The sequence below is a fragment of the Nannobrachium achirus genome, assembly GCF_963921795.1.
Source record: "Nannobrachium achirus genome assembly, chromosome: 12".
NCBI lineage: Eukaryota > Metazoa > Chordata > Actinopteri > Myctophiformes > Myctophidae > Nannobrachium > Nannobrachium achirus.
This window is the reverse complement of record NC_137832.1, coordinates 37,312,938-37,337,758: the sequence shown is the minus strand read 5'-3', so window position 1 is coordinate 37,337,758 and position 24,821 is coordinate 37,312,938. Positions and strand designations below refer to the sequence as shown.

General features: G+C 40.6%; 1 protein-coding gene across 1 annotated transcript in view; it reads right to left on the bottom strand.

The window, feature by feature from the left end:
- The window catches only part of ccser1 (coiled-coil serine-rich protein 1), a 217,557-nt gene that overhangs the window by 177,050 nt on the left and 15,686 nt on the right, over positions 1-24,821 (bottom strand). The window contains exons 6-7 of the mRNA XM_080739096.1: positions 17,024-17,114; positions 7,336-7,441 (exon numbers count right to left, since the gene is read on the bottom strand). Coding sequence (XP_080595222.1) covers positions 7,336-7,441; positions 17,024-17,114 — 197 coding nt within the window. The remainder of the gene's footprint in view (positions 1-7,335; positions 7,442-17,023; positions 17,115-24,821) is intronic.

Genomic DNA, 24,821 nt, shown 5'->3' with positions numbered 1-24,821 from the left:
CTGTCAGTGGAGATTAGAAAGTGGCTTGATAAAATGACTGATATATGAATTATGTTCCTTCCTCTCCCTGTACTGTATGTCCACGTGCATGAATACTACATCGTCACTGGACTCTATCCCCACAGGAGACCAGGGTTTCAACTGGGTGAGTATGGCTTTGTGCTGTATCTGGCCCTATATGATAGCTGGGCTCATTTTCAAGTGGAAAGCTGGGTTTCTAAATACCCTACTGATTCATGCATGACCAAGCGATAACGAAGGGCCTCAAATGAAATACAAGATGAGAGAGCGGGGAGGTTAATCTCTCCATCTCTCTCTCTCCATTTCTCTTTCCCTCTGTCATCCGCTTGCTGCTGGTTTATTCAATTTTATAGGACACCAACGATTCTCTTTAAAAAGATTTTTCGTTTCTTTCTCTCTCTCACTCACTCACTTACCCTTTTCTCCCACTCTTGTTCGCAAGCCGAAAAACTGAACATGCACAACGAAAACTACAAAACACAGAGCAGAGAATAATACAGCATGTTGGCCCTGTCTGCATTTCATTTGGAAAGCTAACGAGAGAGAAAAAAGGAGACAGCCGACATCGTCTTATCTTTAGTTGTTTTCATCTTGCGTACAACACATCTCATTTGATTTATGATTCCTCCATTTGTTCTCCATAACCTACCAAATGCACCACAGAGCCTAGTTAAGTATCATTCTACTACTATCCCAAAGTATTTCAGACTGATCAGAAATTAATTGATGTGTAAACAGACAAAGACATGATGTGAATGAGAGATCATGACAGAGTGAAAGAGAGACGGAGACAGACCCCGTCCCTACTGCTAACGGTCCACTGCATGCTGACCGACTAGGAAACTAAGAGGGTGTGCACGCTGTCCCCTCTGGCTGCATGTCTTCTGCATAGTAATCAACGCTCATGAAAGAAGGCAAAAAAAAAAAGAAGAAGAAGGAGAAATTGAGAAGGGAGGAGGGGGCTACTGCACGGGCAAACTGCCATTGCCATAGCAACAGGCAAACTACATACCGGCTGTCAATATGGTATTTCCTCTGTGTGTTATGCTTTATAAGACAACAGAGGCTGAGGTCCGTGTCATCACAGAAAAATAATAATATTAATATTAATCACCAGCCTGGTTGATGTTATTTTCCTACCAACGTTCGTCTCTGGTGAACAAAACTGTGGTGAAACAAATTACTCATCATCATACTTTCTGGCAGAAATGTCTGTCTACATCGGTGGTTCTTAAATTAGGGGAGGGCGGTATACAGAATATGAATACAGTACATAAACATGAATAAAGGCATTCTGGAGCAAATGACAGTCATATCAGACCAAATCATGTGGAACAATGTTGTCAGATCGGGGCCCCAGAGATGAGATGTCAAATGGGGGGTCCGTGGCCTAATACCTGTCAAACCGGAGGTCCTTGAAATGTAAGGTGAGAAACACTGGTCTACACAGTCTCAAAACATCCCTGTATCGCTGCATTTACCGGTAATGTGCAGTGTGTGCTTTTAAGCATGTAGGCATGTAAAAAAAACTATCACCAGGGACACAGCAATAAAGTTGCTCTGTGGAACGCTCATCACAACAAATTGTCTTTCATTGGGTACGGAAAGTCACTGCATCAGCAATGTCTAACTTAAGTGGCATCTGAACCTTTAATCTCTCTCTCTCTCTCTCTCTCTCTCTCTCTCTCTCTCTCTCTCTCTCAAATAACTCAGGGATGGTGGGAATGATCAGTGTGAGTGCAAAAGTTCAAGGTCACATTCCAGGGTGAGGTAAAAATGACATAATGGGTCATATCTCATGAACAGAGACGTAGAAAGAAAAAGTGTTGGATTCTTCATGGATAACTAAATCAAGTGACATAATCCTGTGCAGTGTGTGACATACAAGTACTGTATATGCAGGTGCATTTACTTTACTTTTCAAGACTTCTACTTTCACTCTGCTACATCTCAGAGGCAAACATACTTTTTACTCCACCGCAAGTATTTGATGGCTTTACAGTAGGCATAGTTACTTTGCAGATTTAGAGTAGTTACAAAACATACTTAACCACTTTAAGCCCTATTTTATACTTTGTTACTTTTGGGTATGACAGTTCAAAGGACAACGGCACAAACAAGGTCAAGGTACAAAGGCAGAATGTGGGGTGGGAGTGATAAATAGGCTGCCCTGAAGAGATGAAAAACCTTTGGGTCAAAAGTCAAGGTAAAAAAAACATCTGTATAATGGAAATGTTGTTGTGGGCAATGTTTGCAACCCCATGTGTGTTTTGTAATTTGAATGTGTATTATTAACAGTGGAAATGTATTGCAGTGTTAACATTGAAAAAATAATAAGCGCAAGGAAATAAAAGTCTGCCATCAAAATCATTGTCAGACATCAAAGATGAGGGGTGTGTGTGTGTGTGTGTGTGTGTGTGTGTGTGTGTGTGTGTGTGTGTGTGTGTGTGCGTGCGTGCGTGCGTGCGTGCGTACGTGCGTGTGTGCGTGCATGCGTGTGCGTGCGTGCGTGCGTGCGTGCGTGCGTGCGTGCGTGTGTTCGTGCGTGCGTGTGTTCGTGCGTGTGTGCGTGTGTATACTGTATTTGTGAACAGAAAGAAGAGCTTGCTTTGCCTAGTCTAGCCAATCAATGTCCAAAAGGGATTAGGTAACCAGAGAGAGAACAAGACACACACAGAGAGAGAGAGAGAGAGTGAGGTGCATGGATAGACAGAGAGAGGGATCGAGCGAGCAAGGGGGATGGATATACAGAGAGACAGAGAGCCCAAGGCAAATACATTTTGCTCTCTTTCACTCTCCCATCTGAACTCCATCACTCCCCTAGCACAGTTCACTGTTAAGTCAGACATTGTGAAAATACTTTGCACAAGAAACTTAAAGTGCTGGTGGATAAAAAAATAAACATTGCGGTTATTAATGTGAACCAACAGTTTATCTACAATGCCATCATTTTTTGTAAGTAAACAACTACCGTATAATTCAGAGGATAAATAAAAGAGAAGCACATACTGGTATTTCAGAAATCATTTTAAAAAAGTACAATTTCTAAAATCCCCTTCCATCCCTTGAGTTCCTTTAGATCGACTTATCTGCGGCGGTCCAGACAGGTGGCCAGAAATTCCCCAAACACTCGATACACACATTATGCCGTTTCTTTCACTGCATTATAGACGTTTCCACTGCTCAACTCAGCCAATCTTTCCAAACTCCACCTATTATAGCCACAAATAACAAATAAGGATCTCTGGGAGGAGAAACTGAATACACGCCTAGACTGCATTTTGTGACATCTACGGTATGAGAGGAAGAGGTATTTAAAGACCTACAGTAGTACAAAGATTATTAAAATTCTTTGTTCTTTCATAGTCTAGAGTAGACTGTATTATAATGTTTAGTAGTGTCCGAAGTGCTTGAACTGTGAGAGAAGGCTTTCTCTGTTTCATTTGACATTTCCATGACAAACCATGGCTCCCCAAGCTCAGATGATAGAGGCAGTGTTCTATCCAATTCAGACATCGGCAGACATCCACCAACCATATAGAACAAACACACATAGATAATGTATTGGCTGCAGCTGACTCGGAGCAATGCGTCAACGTGGCTGCCGTAATAGCTGGGGCAAGCCAGGCCTCCTAATGCATGCATAGCATGTATACAGTTCATCTATTGCAGAACTTTCAACCTATTTTCAAGCGGTATAGTATGTTACAAATGACAGAAACAAGTTTTATTCTCCATGTACTTACAGTATATGCAAATCAGGCATATTTCTTGCCCTTGTTCTTGCAGCAACACATACAATCCATATGGGAAAGTGAATCGGAAAAGGAAATGGGTATGCCACCAGCGGTGGTTAGGCTCTCTATGTACAGAGCCTGTTGCAACCACTTGGTCACCAGTGCCCATGTCCCCAGCAGGTTTGACCACTGCTGTGACAAAATGGTCAATGGGAGCACTTACTCTATTGCTTCCAAGCAGCATGGTGACAGAGGACAACACCACCCTTACTGAACATCTACTAAGAGACTGGTAAAAGGTTCAATGATACACGTGCGTTTACATTGATTTAATGTAACACTTGGAACAGCATTGGATCTCCTGGAACTATTGTGGCTCACTGGATTTCTTTCTATCCTTCACCTAGGAAAAATGGGGGAAGATCTCAAGAGTTGATCTGTGGCATCACCACTTAATTCACCTGCAGGAACCGCTGATTATCTTCTCAAGTATTTTATAAACGAGCAGTCTTAATAAATGTAAGCTCCATGCATCAAAGTGTCAATTCTAGTCACTGTGTGTGACAAAGACTGCCACAGACCTAAAAGTAAAACTACAGATAGCAAATTACTGTATGCTTAATCTTGAAAGGAGAACAATGAAAAGGCATATAATCACTTGACATTGTGCTTCTTGATCACATCCACTTCTCCTTTCTTCTCTTTTTTATACCCTTTTTCTCCCTAGTTTAGTCGTTATGCACATTAGTCCCCCCCATACACAGGTGTGTGTGTTGACACTGTGTTGTACTGACTCACCCATTCATTAATAATGAGCGCCCACTGCAAGGACATAGAGCCTTCGTCCTACTCCTGCTGCCCAACATTCAATGCTGACAATGGCCGCCCTAGCTGGTGGGAATATTATATGTGTGCAGTGACAGATATCCCCCCCCCCCCCCAAACAAGGGCCCACTGTGTGCGTATAGACACTCGATAAAGCCGAATGCACCATGGTGGCTTCGAACCCATAATCTCTGCGGTGGTGGGCAGGTACGCCAACCGAGCGCAGTTTAAATTTATTTAAAAGAAAATGGTATCACCCACCATCTCTGTGATATTGGGGTCTTGTCATTGTATGTTACCTGGGAGTGGAATGAATTGAAATGGACTGGATAATATCCAGGATCAAACTTCTCAAAGTATTTCTAGCTTAAACCTGCAAGCTCCAATGCAGGCAAACTCAATCCAAAAGAGAGAAACCGATTTATAAAGACTAAAAATGTTGTGGCAGACTGAAAAGAATGATGCAAATGTGTGTGTCAGAGGAAGAAAGAGATTGTGCACTTTCCTCCAGGGCTTCCAAACTCAAGCAGAAGTGTGGGACTTCACTATAAATGAAAGCAGCAATAAACTGTGGCTGAAATAAAATATACCTTTGATGAGTTGACAAGAATCCTTTCCTAGTTTTATGATTCACTGATGCTCTGTCTGGAGTAAGAGAAGTATCTTTCCATTAGAACCAAGACTCAGACCAGTATCCTGGCTATGACAAAATAACTAGACCTTTACCATACACACCATATGTCCCAACACTCCTTATTATGTTGCATATTCATGATAAATGCTACTGTATGTTATTTAGATAGTATGTTAGATAGATGCTGGTTTGATTTTCTACCTGCTATCTTTGTAACTTTACAGCATATACTCTTAGAACGACTTGACCACTCTGCACTCACTCTGGCCTTGCACTTGTCTTGTGTGAGACTAGCCCTAAAGTCATAATAGTGTTGTATAACACAGTACAAACAACCACTTAGGAAACAAAACATAGAGTTTGACCTGTAGCTCATCTGCAAACAGCGAAGATCATAGCCACGGTCTATCTTTATCCTTCGGTTGAGAGCAGAATAAAATAAAGCAGGCAGCAGAGAGAAGAACATTGAAAGGTAAAGTAATAATAATCTGCAGGGTTGTCAGACACCCCAGCAGACAATATCTCTACAGATACAAACCTTTATTACCCGCTAGCTCCATAAAACCAAATAAGCCCTATCTGGAGCGCAGCAGCAGCAGCGTGTGTGTGTGTGTGTGTGTGTGTGTGTGTGTGTGTGTGTGTGTGTGTGTGTGTGTGTGTGTGTGTGTGTGTGTGTGTGTGTGTGTGTGTGTGTGTGAGAGAGAGAGAGAGAGAGAGAGAGAGAGAGAGAGAGAGAGAGAGAGAGAGAGAGAGAGAGAGAGAGAGAGAGAGAGAGAGAGTGTTGTGCAGATGCAATAGTGTGTGTGCCCAATAAGTTTAATCCTGAGATGTAGAAAAGAAACTACTGGCCATTTTAAATCAATGTGGAAGCCAGTTGTACACAACAGGTAAAAAAAAAAAAGAGCACACGCGTCGCAGATGGCTCTCGTGCTGCTCTCAGCTGCCAGGAGAGAAGAAGATGGCAGGATGACCTGCATATTTATTCATGAGAAGGGTTTTTATTTCATTATTTACAGTGCTTGAAGATGAAGCCTGGGTTATACTTAGTTGCGTTTGGTCTGGAATAGACAACTGACAAAGTTCAAATCATGCATAATGTTAACTATACTGAATCCAGTTCTTAAGCCCCCTAAACACTAGGGAGAGAGATCGAGGAATGTTCAGAGCTCCGAGACCTGTGTCGGTGTTACAAGTTATTAATTAAGTTACGAAAGTATGTAGTTGCACAAGTTTCACATCAGCTCAGCTGCTAATTAAAAACATTCATATACATTCACGAATGCTGCTTCTAGAGGGCGGCGGAGGAGAGGGCGGAGGGGAGGCAGAGGTACCGACTACCGAGATGCCCATATTCTGCCCGGAGATAGCAACCGATGAACGGGGAGTAGTCGAGGTGGTGACCGCTCTAAACGAGGAAACATTGCAACATGATCTGTTTCTTTTTACTTGTTAATTTGTGTATATAAAAGATAGATTCCCTGTCGAATCTCCTAGTCGAATCTCTTAATTGTCCAACATTGTTCTTGTGAGACTTATAGTAAGATAAGTTTTCGTTTGTCATTTCTAGCAGAGGGAATCAATGTTGTACTTGGCAGTGAGACAGACTCCTCGGACAGCCTCCCTAGCAGGCAGGCAGTGGTACAGAGCAAACAGCTCCTTCAGTTATTTAGCAGCTTGTTTAAACATTCTATGATTTGTTTTAATCCATAAATGGGTCATATAGACTTATTTCTCATCTAAAGCTGCTATTTTACAATTTGGATTTCAAAATGCACTCCTGTTTAAACGGCTTGTTTTGTCTTGGCAAAAACAGGCAGACCAGCTAAGACTTGAGTGACAGCTGTCACTACCTACTGTAGGCACCTTGGATACACCCAATTATTGATTAAAAAAAAAGCTGCTCCTACTGTATTTCTGCTTTTTTTCTCCTCTAACTTTTTCTTGGTGTGCACGCAGCTTAACTCATGTTTGCCTGTTGCACCTTACATTTTACATTTGTATTCATATGCTAAGCGCAGTTCATGCTATGCTTGGCAACCAAATGCCTTTTCCTCCGGCGACACCTTTAGGCCAAAAGGTACTTAGCTATAGCTTTTGATAAATGACAGTATGATTTACCGGTGACTGCTGTCTTTCCCTGGGATGCGGTCTCCTGATGGCTCCATGGGGGAGGGGAGCAGGTTGAAACAGGAGGCCAGGGACTGGCTGGAGTCTTCTCTGGATACTGTAGACACACAAAATTGTCAAATATTAGAGGCAGAAATTGTGAAAATAGCTGATCTACATGCTCACAACGCCGACGTTGTGAGCATGTAGATCTGCTATTTTCACAATAGAACCGTGTTATGCAAAATGTAATTCCTCAACTCTTAGTGCTCGTCAAGGTGGAGGGGGTCCCCAGTTAAAATATGATTATTTGGGGGGTCGCGGCCTGAAAAGGTTGAGAACCACTGTATTAGAGTAATGTTTTGTTTGATTGATTGAAGCATTTATTAGAATTTTGCATAGGAAAAGGTGCAGTTTCATGACAGTACAGTTCATTGGTACAAGGTCAACTAAAAGGATAGGCTCAGGAAAGCACATGGCTTATTGACATTGAGAACCTTTTTTACTCATTTTTACCCATTGAATGACAGATGAACACAGTGCTCTGCAGAAAAGAGATCTCTTATTACTGTTTATTTATTATTTTATTTCCTATAGTTCTTAAAATAAAACAAAATCATACATTTTCCCTCCCCCGATATTGTTCAGAAAAGAGTGAAACTAAGATTATGCCAATTATACCAGGATCATGGGTGATGTGGTATTTAGTCTGGAGACAAGAGCACAGCGGATTCATAGTCTCTGTCTTGGCTCACCCTTGTTTGTTCCCAATGTGTACACTGATCCATCACTCACACAGCAGCTCTGTGCCTGTCCTTTGGCAGGAATCCAGGCCACACAGGCAAACTTTACATTGTCTTTGTGTGATAGGAATATGATGAGAACTGAGAACATCAGCTATTCAAATATTATTTTATTTTAATGCTATTACATGCGCCAACGTAGTAGGCTACTAAACATGTTAGCTAGCGGTAACTGATCAAATGCATTATCTTGCAGGAATAAATTACAAGGATTTCAATTATTTTATAAGAAGACTTTATAATGGCGACCCATGGGCCAGATCCGGCCACACAGAAATATCTGGCCATGCACTTTATTTTGACGGCAGCTATATTGGAGAGGTGTTACCAATGACTAATGAAGGCTCTGTTCTAGAGAGGTGTAACGATATAGTAACTGCATTGAAAAATTTGCAAACAGCAAAATATCATATCGCTTGGCTTTGTATCGTATCGTTTTACAATGCAGATCATCGGTATCGAATTGTTTTGCAATGCAAATAATCGATTGTATAGAAACTAAGTATGTGTGCCTTGTATTTAGCAATTTTAAGAAGAAAAATGTAAAAGAGAGGTCTAATTACTTTTCCATTCCATATAGCTACTCTTGGTCTATCGATAAAAGTATGAAATCTCTGTCTTCATGTAAGGTGCAGGTTTGTCCTAGAGTTCTCAAATTCTGCTTGGACCCGACCCTACCCGACCCGACATTTAGGGTAGGGTAGGGTTAAAACGTATGTTAATTAGTCGGGCAGTTAGGGCCCAGTAGGGCCGGCCATCATTTTCAGGCCTGTTGAGAACTCTACTTTGTCACTATGTGTTCAAATACAATGTCCATGTATTTGCCAGAGAATCACTGTGTTTACTTATTTATATCCATAATAATACATTTTGCCTATAAAAAACTGCACTATTGACATGTTTCACACACATTTCATTTCTTTGCTAAATAGTTACTATATCGATTTTAAATCATTGTATTGTATCGCCATGGATGAACCAATAACGTCCATCTATTGTATTGTCAACCATTTATCGTGATGTGTATCGCATCGCTGTTAAAAATGTATCGTTACACCCCTACTCTGTTCCATTTCATTTAGCACAGTGGTTCTCAAACCTTTTATTTCAAGGACCCCCATAACTCTGAGAGTGTACAAATGGAACCAAATACACCTGTCACCTGTTAAGGGGTCATTTGGAACCCCCAAGGAACCATGAGAGACCAGAATGGAACAGAGTCTTCATTAGTACTATTGGTAACACCTGTGAAGGAAGTGAGAAGAGAAGAGACCCAACTATTCTCTAAAATTGCTGCTGGGCATAATTTATACCGGTAGCCTATGGAGTGCAATGTGGCACTGAACATCATGAAAAGAACTCTGTGGACAGACAGCACCTGCACCAGTTACTTTGAAGGTACCATGTTTCGTCTTGTGGTGCGATCTAAAATTATATTCCTTGCAAGCAGCCACATTGCTCGTTTCCGACAAGACACAGCGGCTCTGCATTGATGAAACCATGTAGGATGAGCGCGGCATAGTTTGCTGTCCATTCCTACTTAAAAGTGGAAAGCTGACACTGAAAACACTGTCAACATTCCTCTTTAGACTTTTGGATATTGCCATCTTTCTCTTGCTAATTAGCTGCAGGTTAAATGTTTAGTGAACTTCTCACTTAAGCAGCCTGCACACAGTAACTAGAACTGCACTCTGGCGACGTGCCAACTTGCGTCTTGTGCACAAGTAGGCCATGTATGGCCTGCTTGTGCACCAGCAGAGCTCGCCATGAGGTGCGCTCACCACTGGCATCACTACTGGCAATGCCAGTAACATCAACACGACCACCAGCATTCCTGGTCCCTAGTTGGCTGTTAATGATGACATTGCCAGAAATGCTGGTCCCTGATTGGGCTACGGGCTTAAACACACACAGCTACCTACCTACTGTACCTACCGGTACATACGCAACCAAACACAGTACTTGTGCGCTCTGCTGGCGCAAGTAATAATGTGACGTTGTGCGTCTGGGAGGAGGGGGTTAAAATATTATTAAAACTAGAGTTAGGCTCTGCCACAAGGTTTGTCCGTACAATTATTATTCACAACAATGGAAAAGGATAGAAAATAAACCCGGCTCATTTAAAGTTAATTATGCCACCTATACAGCTCATTTATTTTTGATCCACTCCATGCATCTCCCACAACTGTATGTCTTACATGGCGGCCTGTCACAGTTCCAGTAAAAAAAAATTAACAATCAATTTCTTAAATTAGCCTTTGATTAATGTTCTGGCCCGCCATCTAATGGCTCGGAAAAAGATTGGCTCGAACAAAAGTGTGTGTGTGTGTGTGTGTGTGTGTGTGTGTGTGTGTGTGTGTGTGTGTGTGTGTGTGTGTGTGTATATATATATAATATATATTATACACATATATACAGTATATAGGGAACGTTTTGGAGAGTGATTTAACACTGTTGGTGTGGTGTGTGTATTGTGTAATAACCCGGTAATTTACAAGCCGACGTGGAATTGTTACTTACCACCTACAACCATGAGAAGTTTATGTTTTAGCCTTGCTGTACATATAAACTTTTTTTAATTTGATTGTTTTACTACCACTACTAATTAATACCATTATTTAGGAGTTTTCCACACCACCATAATGAGCAGTTTGATTTATTGTCTGAGGATTATGCTCCCCAGAATTGTTTAGGAACCATTTGGAGCAACCAACCTTCTGATATCAAATAATTAATTAAGCATTCTAGTTAATCCCACTTGCCAAAAAATCACACACGTGTGAACTGAGCGGTGGTCGTGGAGGCTGCGCAACAGCAAAACAAATATATAATAATAATAATAATTATAATAAAAAATATTTAAAAAAATAATAATAGAAAAATATATATATATGGGGGGGGGGGGGGGGGGGGGGTTGCTTGCTTGCGTGTGAGAGAGAGAGCCATCCATCCATCCATCCATGTCACTCAGGCCACCACTGGTATTGCAGTTGATGCTCAGGGCAGACTAGACTCAACAGCACCTCTCTGGTCACCAGGGGTACTTAGGCTACATACGGACCCACCCACATACATAGACGGACGGATACACACACGGCCACGCTATGGAGACGGTGTGACCACCGCTCAAAAATAACTTGATATAGTTTTCCCTCCACAACAAAATGTAGGCATGATTATCTGCTTTAGTTACTCACACAATGCTGCACACTTATGTTTAAATGCATGAAATTCACCCAATCTTCTTCCAGGAGAGGATGCCCCCGGACACCCCTACAGGGTAAGCTTCTCATCTTAAACAATGCTACAAACGCCCCGGCTGCAAACCGTTAGGTCTAAATAAAGAAATAACTAAGCATGCAAACTATTGTGAATGTGTGTGTATTGAGCATAAATGATGGTCTCTCTCTGTCTGTAGGCCATGCCCTTGGAGCTGGTTTGTGTGTCATGTGTGTATGTTTTGCAAGCTCATTTGCAACTTCCCTGCTAAAGCAGACTAGATTGACACTCCAGCTACAGAAGTCTACACACAGTACACCACTGGTTATGGTTTCATTTATACACTCTCAGAGTTAAATTAACCCAGATGATTTTACGAAACATACCACATTGTATCAAATGCAGTTCCCTAGCCTAAAGGCCCATTCCCACTGGGCCAGATAACAGATATCTGGAGATATTTCTCCAGATATTTTTCAATGCAAAGTGGATGGTAGATACAGATAAAAAAATATATACCACAGATATTTGCCACAGATACTTTTATCTGTGGCAAATGTTTTTTTTATCTGTATCTACCATCCACTTTGCATTGAAAAATATCTGGAGAAATATCTCCAGATATCTGTTATCTGGCCCAGTGGGAATGGGCCTTAAGGCATATCAAATTGGGGGGTCCTTGAAATTAAAACGGTTCACAATCACTGAACTACACCCTTTTCGCTTCTTTGACTGCTGCAATTTTTGATGAGCCCACCCGAGTGTGTATCTTTTTTCAGCTACATAAAGGTCAGTCACATGTTATGCACACATGCATTCAATGAGAGTCAAACAGAGGATAATTATATCTACTCACAGTCAAACATATATCTCCCTGAATCTGAGGGTGTTAAATCAAAGCGCTGGAAGGCACTGGGTCGTTGGAGTTTTACAGCAAATGTACAGTAAAAATTATCAAACTAGAAGCAGTGCTGTTCCGAGCACAGGTCTCCACCAGCCAGGTCAGGTAGGTTATTGTGGCCTCCTGCTGGGATGCACTTATAGGCCAATGTGAAAAGGGTGCCATGTCTTCTTGGGCCTTTCACAGCAATCTGACACTGCATGCATGATTTGAGGCGTTTTGTTCTAAAAATTTGTTTCGCAAAAGTTGACATGCTGGTGGCACTATAACAGGCCAATGTGAAAAGGGTGGCATTTGTTCCTTGACCTAGTGGTAATGTGCGTGCAAAGACTCACGGAAATAGCAGGCTGCATTCATGATTTGAGGCATTTTGTTCAAACCTGCAAACTTTCAAAGCCAATGTTAGCAAATTAGTATAGAATATATGAATACCGTATATGAAATATTGGACAGATCCGTCTTGACCACATCACTATAGAGATATAGTGTAATGATTTGCGTGATTTTAGATAACATTCTAAGGAGTAATATCAAAGAATGTGTTTTACATAAGTCGGCCTCCTGGTGGCGCTATAAAAGGCAGATATGAAACATGCAGGCCTTTCGGCCTGCCGGAGAAACACTGTTTTAGAATAAAGAACTGATCACATATACTAATAAAGGTCAACCTCAAACTGAAATACAAAAAAAAGGGTTAGGTTAAAGTACAATTCTGGATTGTAAATTGAATCAATGTATATATAATGCATGTGTATGTGAACAAGAAATGTTCACAGCGTCTTTCTCTTCTCAGAAAACTCAAGTCTTAACGTGAGCCAAGCAATTTTAGAAACTGTGTTCTAGGCTCTAATCGAGTGTACTCAATTTTAACCTTACCTCCTGGTTTGGCAACCTCGATTGCAAACAAAGGAGTACGCTTGCCAGACCTCAGACTCATGTGTCGTTGACATGCTTTATTGTGCGCAGGGGTTTGTGCACGACTGTTCTCGCCAAACCTGGCCACAGGACATCTGGTGAATTCATTTCAATGAGAATGCGTGCAGACAAAAAAATCTTCGCTTGCGCAAGTGGAGCATCCATGTACGGCCAGTGAGAACGGCTGTATTCATTAACATGGAGCGGAAAGAAATCAGTGTCCTTGAGTTTATGCTTGTGTGTCTGTTGGGTTTCAAGCGTTTCCCAAACACAGACCATTAAAGCATAAGCATATGCTATAAATAAATTCCATAAATTACAAAATACGAACGCATCGCACCACAATTCGTTGCTGCTATTTTCACTAGTCTGGGTCCAAGGGAGACATCAGATTTTCTTTTGGGTCTCGACTCAAGCAAAAATGTTTGGGAACCTCCGGGGTGGGGATTTGACTTTCGCCCTGTGAGTCTGTCTGTTTGCAGCTAATCTCTGGGCACCGCTAGACTGATTGGTGTGAAACTATAGCACACACTGCCAGTAGGACAAAGAACAACCTCCACACTCAAAGACATTTTCAAATTGGCCTCATGGTGATGCTTTAACAGGCCATTTTACGTTCAGATCTATAACGCTTGAACCGTAGGTTGTACAATAATAAAAATAAACTATTCCCTTGGATTCATTGAATCACTCCCCATACAGGCCTACTATTCTATTTGGTCCAAAACTCACATACCGGTAAATCAGTCCATATTATCGCTGAAGTCATGTTTTTCATATGCCTTTCCGATTGGCTATGACTGGATTCCTAAGTGTGCAGGAGGGGCCCGTTTCAGATAAAGGCAGGGTCCAGTTTGCCCTAAATTTGAAATCCCACATTGAGGGCCTCTACATCAATTCCACTTACATCCATGGGTGGCGCCACAAATACTACAAATGTCACTGTTGCAGAAACGTGATCCCCCCCCCCCCCCTCCCCCAGTGCTGTGTTCTGAAAAGCTTTAGTCACTAGTTACTTTGCAGATATAAATTATGATATTATAGAACATTCATTAACCACTTTATCCCTATTTTGCTATTTTAAAACATGTTGTACTTTTACTTTTGATACTTATAAGTAGGCTACATTTTGATGCCAACACTTTCATTATTTTACTTTCAGTATTTCTATATTGCAGTATTGATGCTTTTACAAGTACTTTTTCCACCACCGGTGAAATGCCATCGAACCCGTAATCTTTTCCCCACGTTGCTTCTTCTGGTCTTGTCAGAAGCAAAAGTTACTATAGTTTCTGTGGGGTAAAAATAACTGATCTACAAGCTCGTAGTGTCGTGGATGCAACGCTTTGTGAACTAGATCTGCTATTTTCAGCATGAAACACGTCGTACGAGTGATGAACGAGGAGACGATGCATTGCACACAAGCTTCAAACTAAGTGAATGCAAAGAAAGATGACGCGCGACCGAACAGCGGCCGGCCATTCACGATCACCTCAAGACAATAGCGGCTACTGAATAGCCAGACATTCCTTCACACCTGAGCGTATATATACTGAGTGCTTTTCATGGACGTCTCGAGAAGGCAGACGCTATTTCTCTTTTTTCTTTTCACAGCAGACGGAGTAGACCCGCGTATCACGTAGAACACAGCAATGCCCCCCCCCCCCACCCACCAACACTAAAATGGTCTTGTGAGTCATGACCTTTAAGCAGGGCTTTGGTACCATTTGCCTGTAATTGGCAACACATTTGTGGGGGACGATCCCTTACCAAAAAACACCATATATCATGAATGCAACATCCACCAATCATACCCACATCGCATGTTCAGGCCTGGGGCCTCTATAGAGCAGTGGTTCCCAAACATTTTAGCTTGTGACCCAAAAGAGAGATTAGACGTTTGCCTGGGACCTAAACTAGTGAAAACAGCAGATCTACAAGCTCAGCTATTTTCACTACTTAATAATAATAATTATAAGACTAAATGTAGGAGACAAAAAACAAAGGGACCCATAAAAATGTGTCTGCGACCCACAAATGGGTCGCAACCCACTGTTTGGGTCGGGACCCCCAGGGGGTCTAAAGTGTCAATTTAAGGACTTTTTAATGCCTCTAAAATGACAAATTAAACATTGGCCAAATTGTCAAATATTAGAGGCAGAAATTGTGAAAATAGCCGATCTACGTACATGCTCACAACGCCTCTTAGTGCGAGGCATTGTGAGCATGTAGATCTGCTATTTTCACAATAAAACCGTGTTATACAAAATGTAATGCCTCAACTCTTAGTGCTCGTCAGGGTGGGGGGTCCCCAGTTAAAATATGATTATTTTGGGGGTTTCGGCTTGAAAGGTTGAGAACCACTGCTATAGAGCACACCTCCAAAACTGCTTTCGTTTCTACCATAGGGGCCACCACAAACGAAAACAGTAGCACTGTCTGGCTCAGGTCCTGACGGCTGCATCCCACAACTAATCTCTCAAGAAAGACAGATCCTGCAATATACATTGAGGATATGTCAGCAGACCCAGCACTAAAATCCCAATAATCGGATTTGATAGAACGTAAACACAGGAGCACCCTGTTGGAGTGGACTGAGAATTTGCATAAGGGGAGGAGCGAAAACTGTTTCCTATTATGCACGCAGTAAAGACCTTTTTACCAAGGAGTGCACTTTTCTAGTTAATCACCATTTAACAGCATTCCATTCTCAATAGAAAGTGCACTCCTTTTTAACCAAGGAGAGCACTTTTCTAGTTCCAAGTGAAATCACCATTTTAATATCATTCAATACTCAGATGATAATGCCATATTAGAATTAATGAAAAAGGACAGTGACCTATCTGACTACTAAGTAGAGATACAAAGGTTTGCAGAACGGTGTGATGAAAACCACATTATTTTAAATGTTAAAAAGACTGAGGAGATGAGTGTTTGACTCCAGGGTAGCTGGTGACCACAGGCCTGTTGTTACTGGTTATTCATGATGAAACCATCTCCCAGGTCTGCTCATTCACTTAGAACTCACATGTGGACACTGGACAGTATCTGAAGCCGATTACAGCAACAACTGTACTTCCTGCATTGAATTCATGGTGTTGATTAAAAAAAGAAGAAAAAAAAAGAAACATTTCATTTTGTATAGCATTCTGTATAGTCCTTTATCAGGCAATCTAAAGAGCCAGATCAGATACAACATCACGCTTGGTTTGGTAACCTCTCCAATCCATGCAACTAAAGTGGTCCGGCTAGTGCAGAATGCACTATAGGGACGAGACAGCTTCCATCTTTTCAGTCCACTTACCAAGAGACAAGCTACCCTAAGACAAGCTACACTTTATCAACCCATCCCATTACATGTTCTAATCTACATGGTGAGTACCAGCTAATGCCCTCTGGGAAGAGGTTCAGGTGGATATTAATCAAATTCAGTAACACTTCTAAACACTGCCAGATAAGGAAAAGAATGAGGCCAGGATGGACACTGGTGGATCTGTTTTATTTTAGAATAATTTAGTGGATCTTTGCTTTTATTGGTGTTTTTTATTTGCTATTTGAAAAATGTTTTTATTTTTATAATCATCTTTGGGTATTTTGTATAGTGATGTTTGTCTTTTATGGTTGCAGCATGGGGGAAAACCCAAGACAAATTTCACATTTTGGGGATGTTATGTTAATGTCTCACTTAAAATGTTGGATAAAATAAAGCAATATCGATATCATTGGAGAAGAGATAACATTCCTGGAATACAAATCAAGCACCTGAAGTATTATTATAATGCACTGCTGTATTGCTCACCCAGGCACCTGTCCCACAGACTCACGTGTCACACATTTATAGCCAAAGTAGTGAGGATTTTACCATGTCGATGACGCTGATCGTCAGAAAGGTCCAGGTCCAACATCAGATCATCTTCATCCAGCTCTGAGGAACCCAGGTTGTTGAGAACATCCTGAGGATAGAAGCCAGAAACGTTTTCACTACACAGAAATGGTACTGGAACAACAATACTGTACATTATTGTGAGTAATGATGCGAATCCTTCACACAAACCCTAATGCCCATTGTTCAGCCCACCCTGAGAAGACTATGACAAATATTCAATGAGGAAAAACACATTTATTAAGACACATGGGTAATGGACTGGTTTTGCTTGTCCCTAATGAGAAATGTGTCTCTCCTCTGGAGATCCAAGTCCATGAAAACAGTGCGACGTGCTATGTGAGGACTGTTAAGAGTTTTGTTTGGAAAAATAATAAATGGTTTAAAATGCCTGCCAGCAATGAAACTCAAACTTCTGAATAGTGTACTTTATTAATATAAATTTGTTTTAGGCTTGAGCAAACTTCTAAATAATGTACATTCAATCAAAAGATATTTTAGCCTCAGGTTTTCCACCATTTTTCAGGACGAGAACTTTGTAAATAATCCTTTTTAACTTTGTTTTATATGTCATTTCAAAGTTGGTCAAAAAAGATTGGTATAGATCTGTAGATAATCTTCCTTGCAGGGGAATATTTTTGAGATAATGGGGGGGGCGGCAAAGCTGCAATAACAGCACTACAATTGCCTGTTAAGTCCAAAACAACTTTACGCTCACTACACACCATGTTGTCTGTTCTGATATTTCTTTAAATGCCCAAGCTGAAACTTTTAAAAATTATGGATTATAACTTTGCTAAATGTACTAAAGCTGGGCTCCATCAGCTGCATCGTGTAGCTAGAGGACCACAGTGAATCATGTTGAAGTGTTCAATACCTTACAATCTGTAGTAGTAGGATTTTATTTATTCAGATTTACAAGCCACTGCCTTGAGAGCATTTAAGAAATGCACTAAACACTCTATTATCCATGTTCTAAGTTACTATGAAGAGATTATAATAATGCAGTAAACTGAATCTCAGTATGGTATTTCAAAGGGCAATGCTGCCATCTTATGGTCAAAGGAAAATCAACTCCCAATGGTTGAGAAATGGGAGTACTAAACTGTACAAAACAGTTTTGAACCACAAAGAAGGCAGCTGTTAGGAATGACATTGACAAATAGATTACATTGATAAATAGTTTGTTGTCCAAAAATGGAGAAAGTGATACAAAAAAGTGGTGACAACCCAGTCACATTTGGAACATACTACCAACATTGTGTATTTGTATTGCCAGATGCAGCATTTAACCGAGCAATCAAATAAGAGAAAAAGAGTCTTGAAAATCATTGAAGAATGTTTGTATTTTTAATATAATGCATTTCTCTGACCAGCAGTCTACCTGACACTATTGGCAATGTCCCGTTTCAGTAAACCCTGCCGCTCTGGAGATCCAAATGGATGTGCATACACAGCTTGCACGCATGCCTGAGTGCGTGCGTGTGTGCGTGCGTGTGTGTGTGTGTGTATGATAAAACATTCTCATAATAAGGACCCTGAATATTCTCTATAAAATGTGAATGAATATGAATATGTGATATTGTGTTAAGATATTTACATTGTGTGAAAATATAAAAAGCTTCAACACATTTCTGTGTAATGCAGTTGCACAAGACACATTAAAGCTAAAGAAATGAACCTCAATCCGTGTCATACTAACGCACACTCTTGACTTCATTTGAAGCTAAATTACCCATTAGGATGTGGCCCCCTAACCAAAGAAATGTGTTATAATTTAAGAACGTAGAGATGTCATGTCACCCCTTTCCTTAGATATGAGTCGGTATAATTGTCAAGTTAATAGAGATACATACTATCAGATTCAGGTCTCGTTAAAAGACGGCCCCATCTCTTAACTGCCAGGCGGATTGACATCCAAAACAAAAATGGAGGCAAGACTCTCACTCTCATGCCACACACACAGAATGTTATTCTAAGCAGATGAGAATAACATTTACTCAGTTCTCTATGGCAGTAAATGCATAAGGATCAATAGAGAAATGGTTGGCTTTGCAGAGGAGCCAGGTATTATGACAGTTGATTTTCATTCTGTACAGGAAGATGCTTCCGATTCCATTGCATTACAGAATCCAATCTGAATGTCAAATCTTTAAGCAATTGAATTCCTTGAAAGCAATCTGCATGTACAGTCTGATCTACGTCTACTCTGATTTGTGTCAACTGACAATCATCTTTTCAACCAAGTCTAGTATCTTTTGATGAAAAAGTAGAGTCAACACATATTTCAAATGTGCTTGTCACTTGTCAGCAGGGTAGCCAATAAATATTGGTGGTTGCGGGTTGCTATAAATATTGGTGGTTGTGGGTTGTACTTTTTTTTATTTTTTAAGAACAGTTGTTTTCTTTGGGGGGGCTTGCTGTGTAATGTTGTTTAAACCAGAGGTTCTCAAACATTTACATGTCACCCCCCTCCAAACCCATTCAGGCCGGGAACACATTTTGCTGTTTGGGAGGGGCTTACAGTACATGTACAGTATGTAGCAACATATTTGTTTTGTAGGCTAATTTCTGATTTAGCCCTATTCTATAGGTTAGGCCTAAATGGGTTAATATAGAAGCAGACCCCCATCTGAAAATACTTTATGCCAGGAACCCCCCATACAAGATTTGAGTTAAATATTTCAAAAATATATTTATATTTCTTTCAAATATTTACGATTTTTTGAAAATAGCAGATCTACAAGGTCACAACGCATCGCGTTTGTGAGCTTGTAGATCGGCTATTTTCAAATAGCCAATGTATACAGTAGGTACAGTGTATAGGTTTAAACCTTGAACTGTTCATGTGGCCTAGTTTCTTCTTTAGGGCTTGTTTTCATAGACCTGGTTGCTTATTTCTCTCACAAAATCTGGAAACACTGTTGAAGGCCCACATTTGACCATGGCATAATGACACAGCCCAATACAGCTACCATGCAGCTCACATCAACCCAGTTAACACTTTCCACTGACAAAATAAAATGTAAAAATAAAATGTTGGCCAAGCCCATGATCCCACACCAGCTCATTTGTCTGTAAGACATGGCAAACATTCTTTTTCATTTCAGCGGGAACTCAACATAATCATCCTTGGCATACAGCAGTCTGGTCCCTGCTGTTATTAACAACTTTCTGAAAGATAAACACTGGCTCTGCTGTTTAGGTAAACAGCCTGCAGTGTCCCAAGGCTACAAGAAAATTACAATAACAATCAGAGCAAGATTAGAAGTGATTTAAGGAAACACACATTCCCTTCATCCACAGTGTATCTGAAATTCAACACTCTAGTTACACCTGTCATTCCACACAAAATCCTAATTTAAAGTATAATAATTTCACGTGTGTTCATCAACTGAACAATAGCAATGAAGCAGTATATCAAGCATGCATGTTACTGTATGTTTCTAGACAAAATCTGATGCACTCACACTTTCGCCCCTTCCTGAGCAAAAGAAACCACAAACCTCCATCATACAAACACACCATAGGAAAAAAAAACATACTACATAAACCCTTGCACTGTCGAACACACACCAGTACCCTCATACATACCCCCACAAAACAGTGCAGCACATTAAATAGATACATTATGAATTCAAAGGATGCAAACCCTTAGACAGTCTCAGTCCAGAGTGTCTCATTAACTACAAGTTCCTTATGCCGCCTAACAAAGTTCTGAGTTGTAGAAAAGAGCAATGAGGAGCGGGAATTACTTAATACATGCCCCTTCAAACTTGCTTACAGAGCGTTCCACAACTTAGGCGCCATAAGTGTCATTGACAAGCCCAGAGAGAGAGAAACGGAGATGGAGATTACCCTATGCTCAGTGAAGTGTAAATGTCAAGGTTCTGATGCAGTCTGAAGCACAGAGCATAAACACGCACGCTTGCCTTTTTATCTCTTAGTATAAGCCTAGGCTCTGGGGTAAAAGCAAATGTGGGCTACTTTCACAGCCAATAAATTAGCTTTCATCCCGCAGAGCGCTCTTCCTTGGACGTACTGCTGCGTTGCCAATCCAGACAGAATGGATGGATATCCATGGTAGATATGCCATGCATCAAAAATGACAGCCTATAAGCGAGCAAAGAAGCCATGGCTTTAATAGGACTATGGAGCTGAAATCCTACCATGCATAAGATTGAAGAAGTATTTTCAAGTACCGGTACTTCAAACTATGGTTGCACTTCAATCCAAGTTTTTTTTTTCTGTAATCCAAGTTAATGTATGATGTCAAGTTACTAATCTTGCAGCTATAATGCCTCTTTTGCTCCCCTTGCTAATGCAGTATATTAAAGCCTGCCCTAGTCAAATAGAGGCTATGCACGTGAAATAATCGTAGGCCTACCCGGAAGGTATGCAGGAACGCCTACTGAGTGGCAAAAAACTACTTTCTGTCCTTGACAGCCCATACATCCACACGGAAAAGTCCTATCTGATTGCTTTAAATGGCATTAAACTCACCAACATTGCAGCTGTTTGAAAGGCTTGAATTATCTTCTTTCAATTCTGCAATGTTTTTGTTTAATACAAATCCATCATAGGCATGTTATGAGCTACTGTCTGTCAATACATTATGTGCAAGGGATAATTTTTCAGAATGTCAGAGTTTGGAAGCACTCGTTTTCAATAACGCTGTTTCCTCCTGCATTACAATTTAGAAACAGGTGGTAACAGGTGCTTCCAAACTCCAATGCTCCATGCTGGTGAAGGAAAAAAAATAGATCTACAGCAGATCCACAAGGATAGTGCCGTGTTGTGAGCTTTATTGTCACTGCTTCTTAGATATTTGTTTTCTAATGTATGGAATTTCTTTATTTGCTGCACGAAGCGACTCTTGTAGATCAGCTGTTTTCATTAGATTGTTACACTGGCAAACGTCTAATTTCTCTTTTGGGTCACAGGCTAAAATGTTTGGGAGCCACTGCTCTAAACTGTACACAAACATCCATATGGAACAAGAAACATACATACAAAGAAACATCAAGACACACACACACACACTAAGTGATGACAGTGAATAGGTATCCACTTGTCAGTGTCAGTTGTGTTGAGGCATAATGTAAAGCAAGGATGAAAACGGCTTAGTCACTGTGTGTGTTTGCGTTTGTGTTTGTGTTTGCGTGTGTGTGATTGTGTGTGTGTGTGTGTGTGTGTGTGTGTGTGTGTGTGTGTGTGTGTGTGTGTGTGTGTGTGTGTGTGTGTGTGTGTGTGTTACATACTGTACTTGCAATATGTACAGTATGTGCATGCATGCTAACCTAACAAGCTCCCTTGTCATACAGAACTCTGTGCCATCTACTGCACTAAGCCTATTAGCTAATTATGCATCCATTATCACCGTAATTAAAATGTAAACTATTTATACACACTCCACACAATTAATCTCTGCTCAACTAGATCATAAAATCTTTATGTTAGGAAGTTTCATGAGCTTCAATACTATAAAATTAGCAATTAGCTTAGTTTTTGCACATTATGGATGATTGAAAGAAAAATGTTATCTACCGTACATAGAGCTTGGTACTAATTGACAGTACAAAGGATGAACATTATGCACAATTCATTTTGATTAATATGACAATTTTCTCCAGAGAAAGACCGGCGGATAGTCTAATTCATAGACATTCACATTCTCTAATCATACCCAAATACAACTGGTTTCAAAGCTCTATAGAGCATCGCAGTGATGTGTCGAAAGTAAACTGCCCATTCATTTACCCAATAGGGGATTTCATTATCAGCCATACAATCGTAACAATTCAATGAACACTTTACAGTAGGCTTGTGGTTGTAAAATGGTTCTATGTGCTCCTGTGGAACCCCCGAGTATGTATGCAATCACTCTAGTTTTAGTAAAAACTTTAATAAAGATTATTAATTAATTAGCAATGCTTTCTGGGAGTGTAGTTTCTGCAGTTTTGACAAAAAAATGTACACAGTGTCGTACCCTGCCCTTTTTTTCAGCTTTCTAATTAATCGTTGCATGCAAAAAATAGTGTTTATTGTCATGATTCCTCACAAGCCGGGGTGGCTTTGTCAGAGGCTTAAAAGATGTTTAAATAAATACTTTATGAAATGTCTATGGTAGATATGCATGGGGAAAACGGAGTGAGGACGGGGTGGGGCTTAAACTGTGATGCTCTAGTAGCCAAGACTTAACTTTTTCGCCGCCGTTGACAGTCCTCACCGTCATTGAAAGGGTTAATACCATGGCGCCGTTGACGGTGAGGACTGTGAATCTTACTGTATATACAGTAAAGATATTATTACTTACTTAATGTCGCTCCGGTCCCGCTCGCATCGGTAATGTCGGCGATTTGTTTACAACGCACGTTGGGCGTGCACGCGAAGTGAAGCTCCTCAATGTTAAGTCAATGGAGAGGCCCATAAAGAAACTTCATTTAAACAAAATAGCCATTTTGAGACATTTTGCAGCAGATCTAAATGTAAACAAGGCACAAGGCAGGGCGCAGCCATCTTGCCTCTTCTTGTCCCACACTGTCATGTGACTAGATGACGTAATCGTTGCCGTCAAGTGATAATCCAAAAAAACAAAAACAACCCCCTTCCGGCCCTTCAAAATAATAGCGGCGGCCGACGGAGGAAACGACGTGGCGCCGAGGCACCAAGCAACCTTCAGATTAAGAGGCAGTAGATGTGTTAAGAGAGCAGGCTTTAATTGGAGACAAACTATTATTAAGCTCCCATTTTTGTATTACTGTTATAACTATTAATTTAATGCATGATTAGCAAGTAGAAAAGGCAATGCCACGAGGGTCCGAGTATGAATCTAACACCCATCATTTCTTGTATGTCGTATCCCGCGTTATTAAATAACACCACGAAAATCATATTGAAAACAAAAACAAAAACAAAACACAAACAAACATTAAAGGCACTCAACTGGTAAGCAATAAGCAGTGATTTAAAATATCAATTTCTCCAACACCACACATGCAGCGGTTTTGCCCTTCTCTGACTTTTCCATACATGGCCTGTTATGCGTAAGGTATGCTCTGTCGTAGACGACGTGTTGTGTGAGCATGTAGATCAGCTAATGTCAGTGTGAGACACTATTGTACGACTAAGAATAAATCAGGCTCTACTTTAGTTCGTTTTAGAAAATAAAAAACTGAACTCATAGGAGAGAGGCAGGAGACAGTTTCAGCAGAAATTAGTAATCGGCTGTTCTGCATTGAAGAGCTTACAAACGCTACAGCAATTGCATTTCAGCAGGCTTTACCAGCCCACTGGCTGGGCTGGGATTCCAGCAAACCTTCCACTAGTTTGAGAGAGTCAAATTATTATGTAACTGGCTGTGGTAGTTCCCTAGCACACTGTTTCTCAAACAGTGGTCTTCGGAACACTAGTGATCTATGGCATAATTACAGGTGGTCCATGGGAAAATGTTTTAAAATGTAAAACAAAAAACTTAAAAGAAAATATATATATATATTGTAACTTAGTCTTAGTTGAATGTATCGAGAACCACTGCCCTAGGAGAACTCAACAAGCATATGGCACAACAACCATAACAGATCATGTACTGTACTTTGTTTATGAATTGGCATTGGATATTCAGCCATCGGCACTAGTAAAATAAATGCTATTCAGCCGTCAGGCACTCTGCCTTACAAGGTTTAATACAGAATGTAATTTCTATTGACAAGCGAACTGAACAAAAACCTCACTATGAATGCTGTTGAACATAATTACTGCTGTGGAAATTCATTAT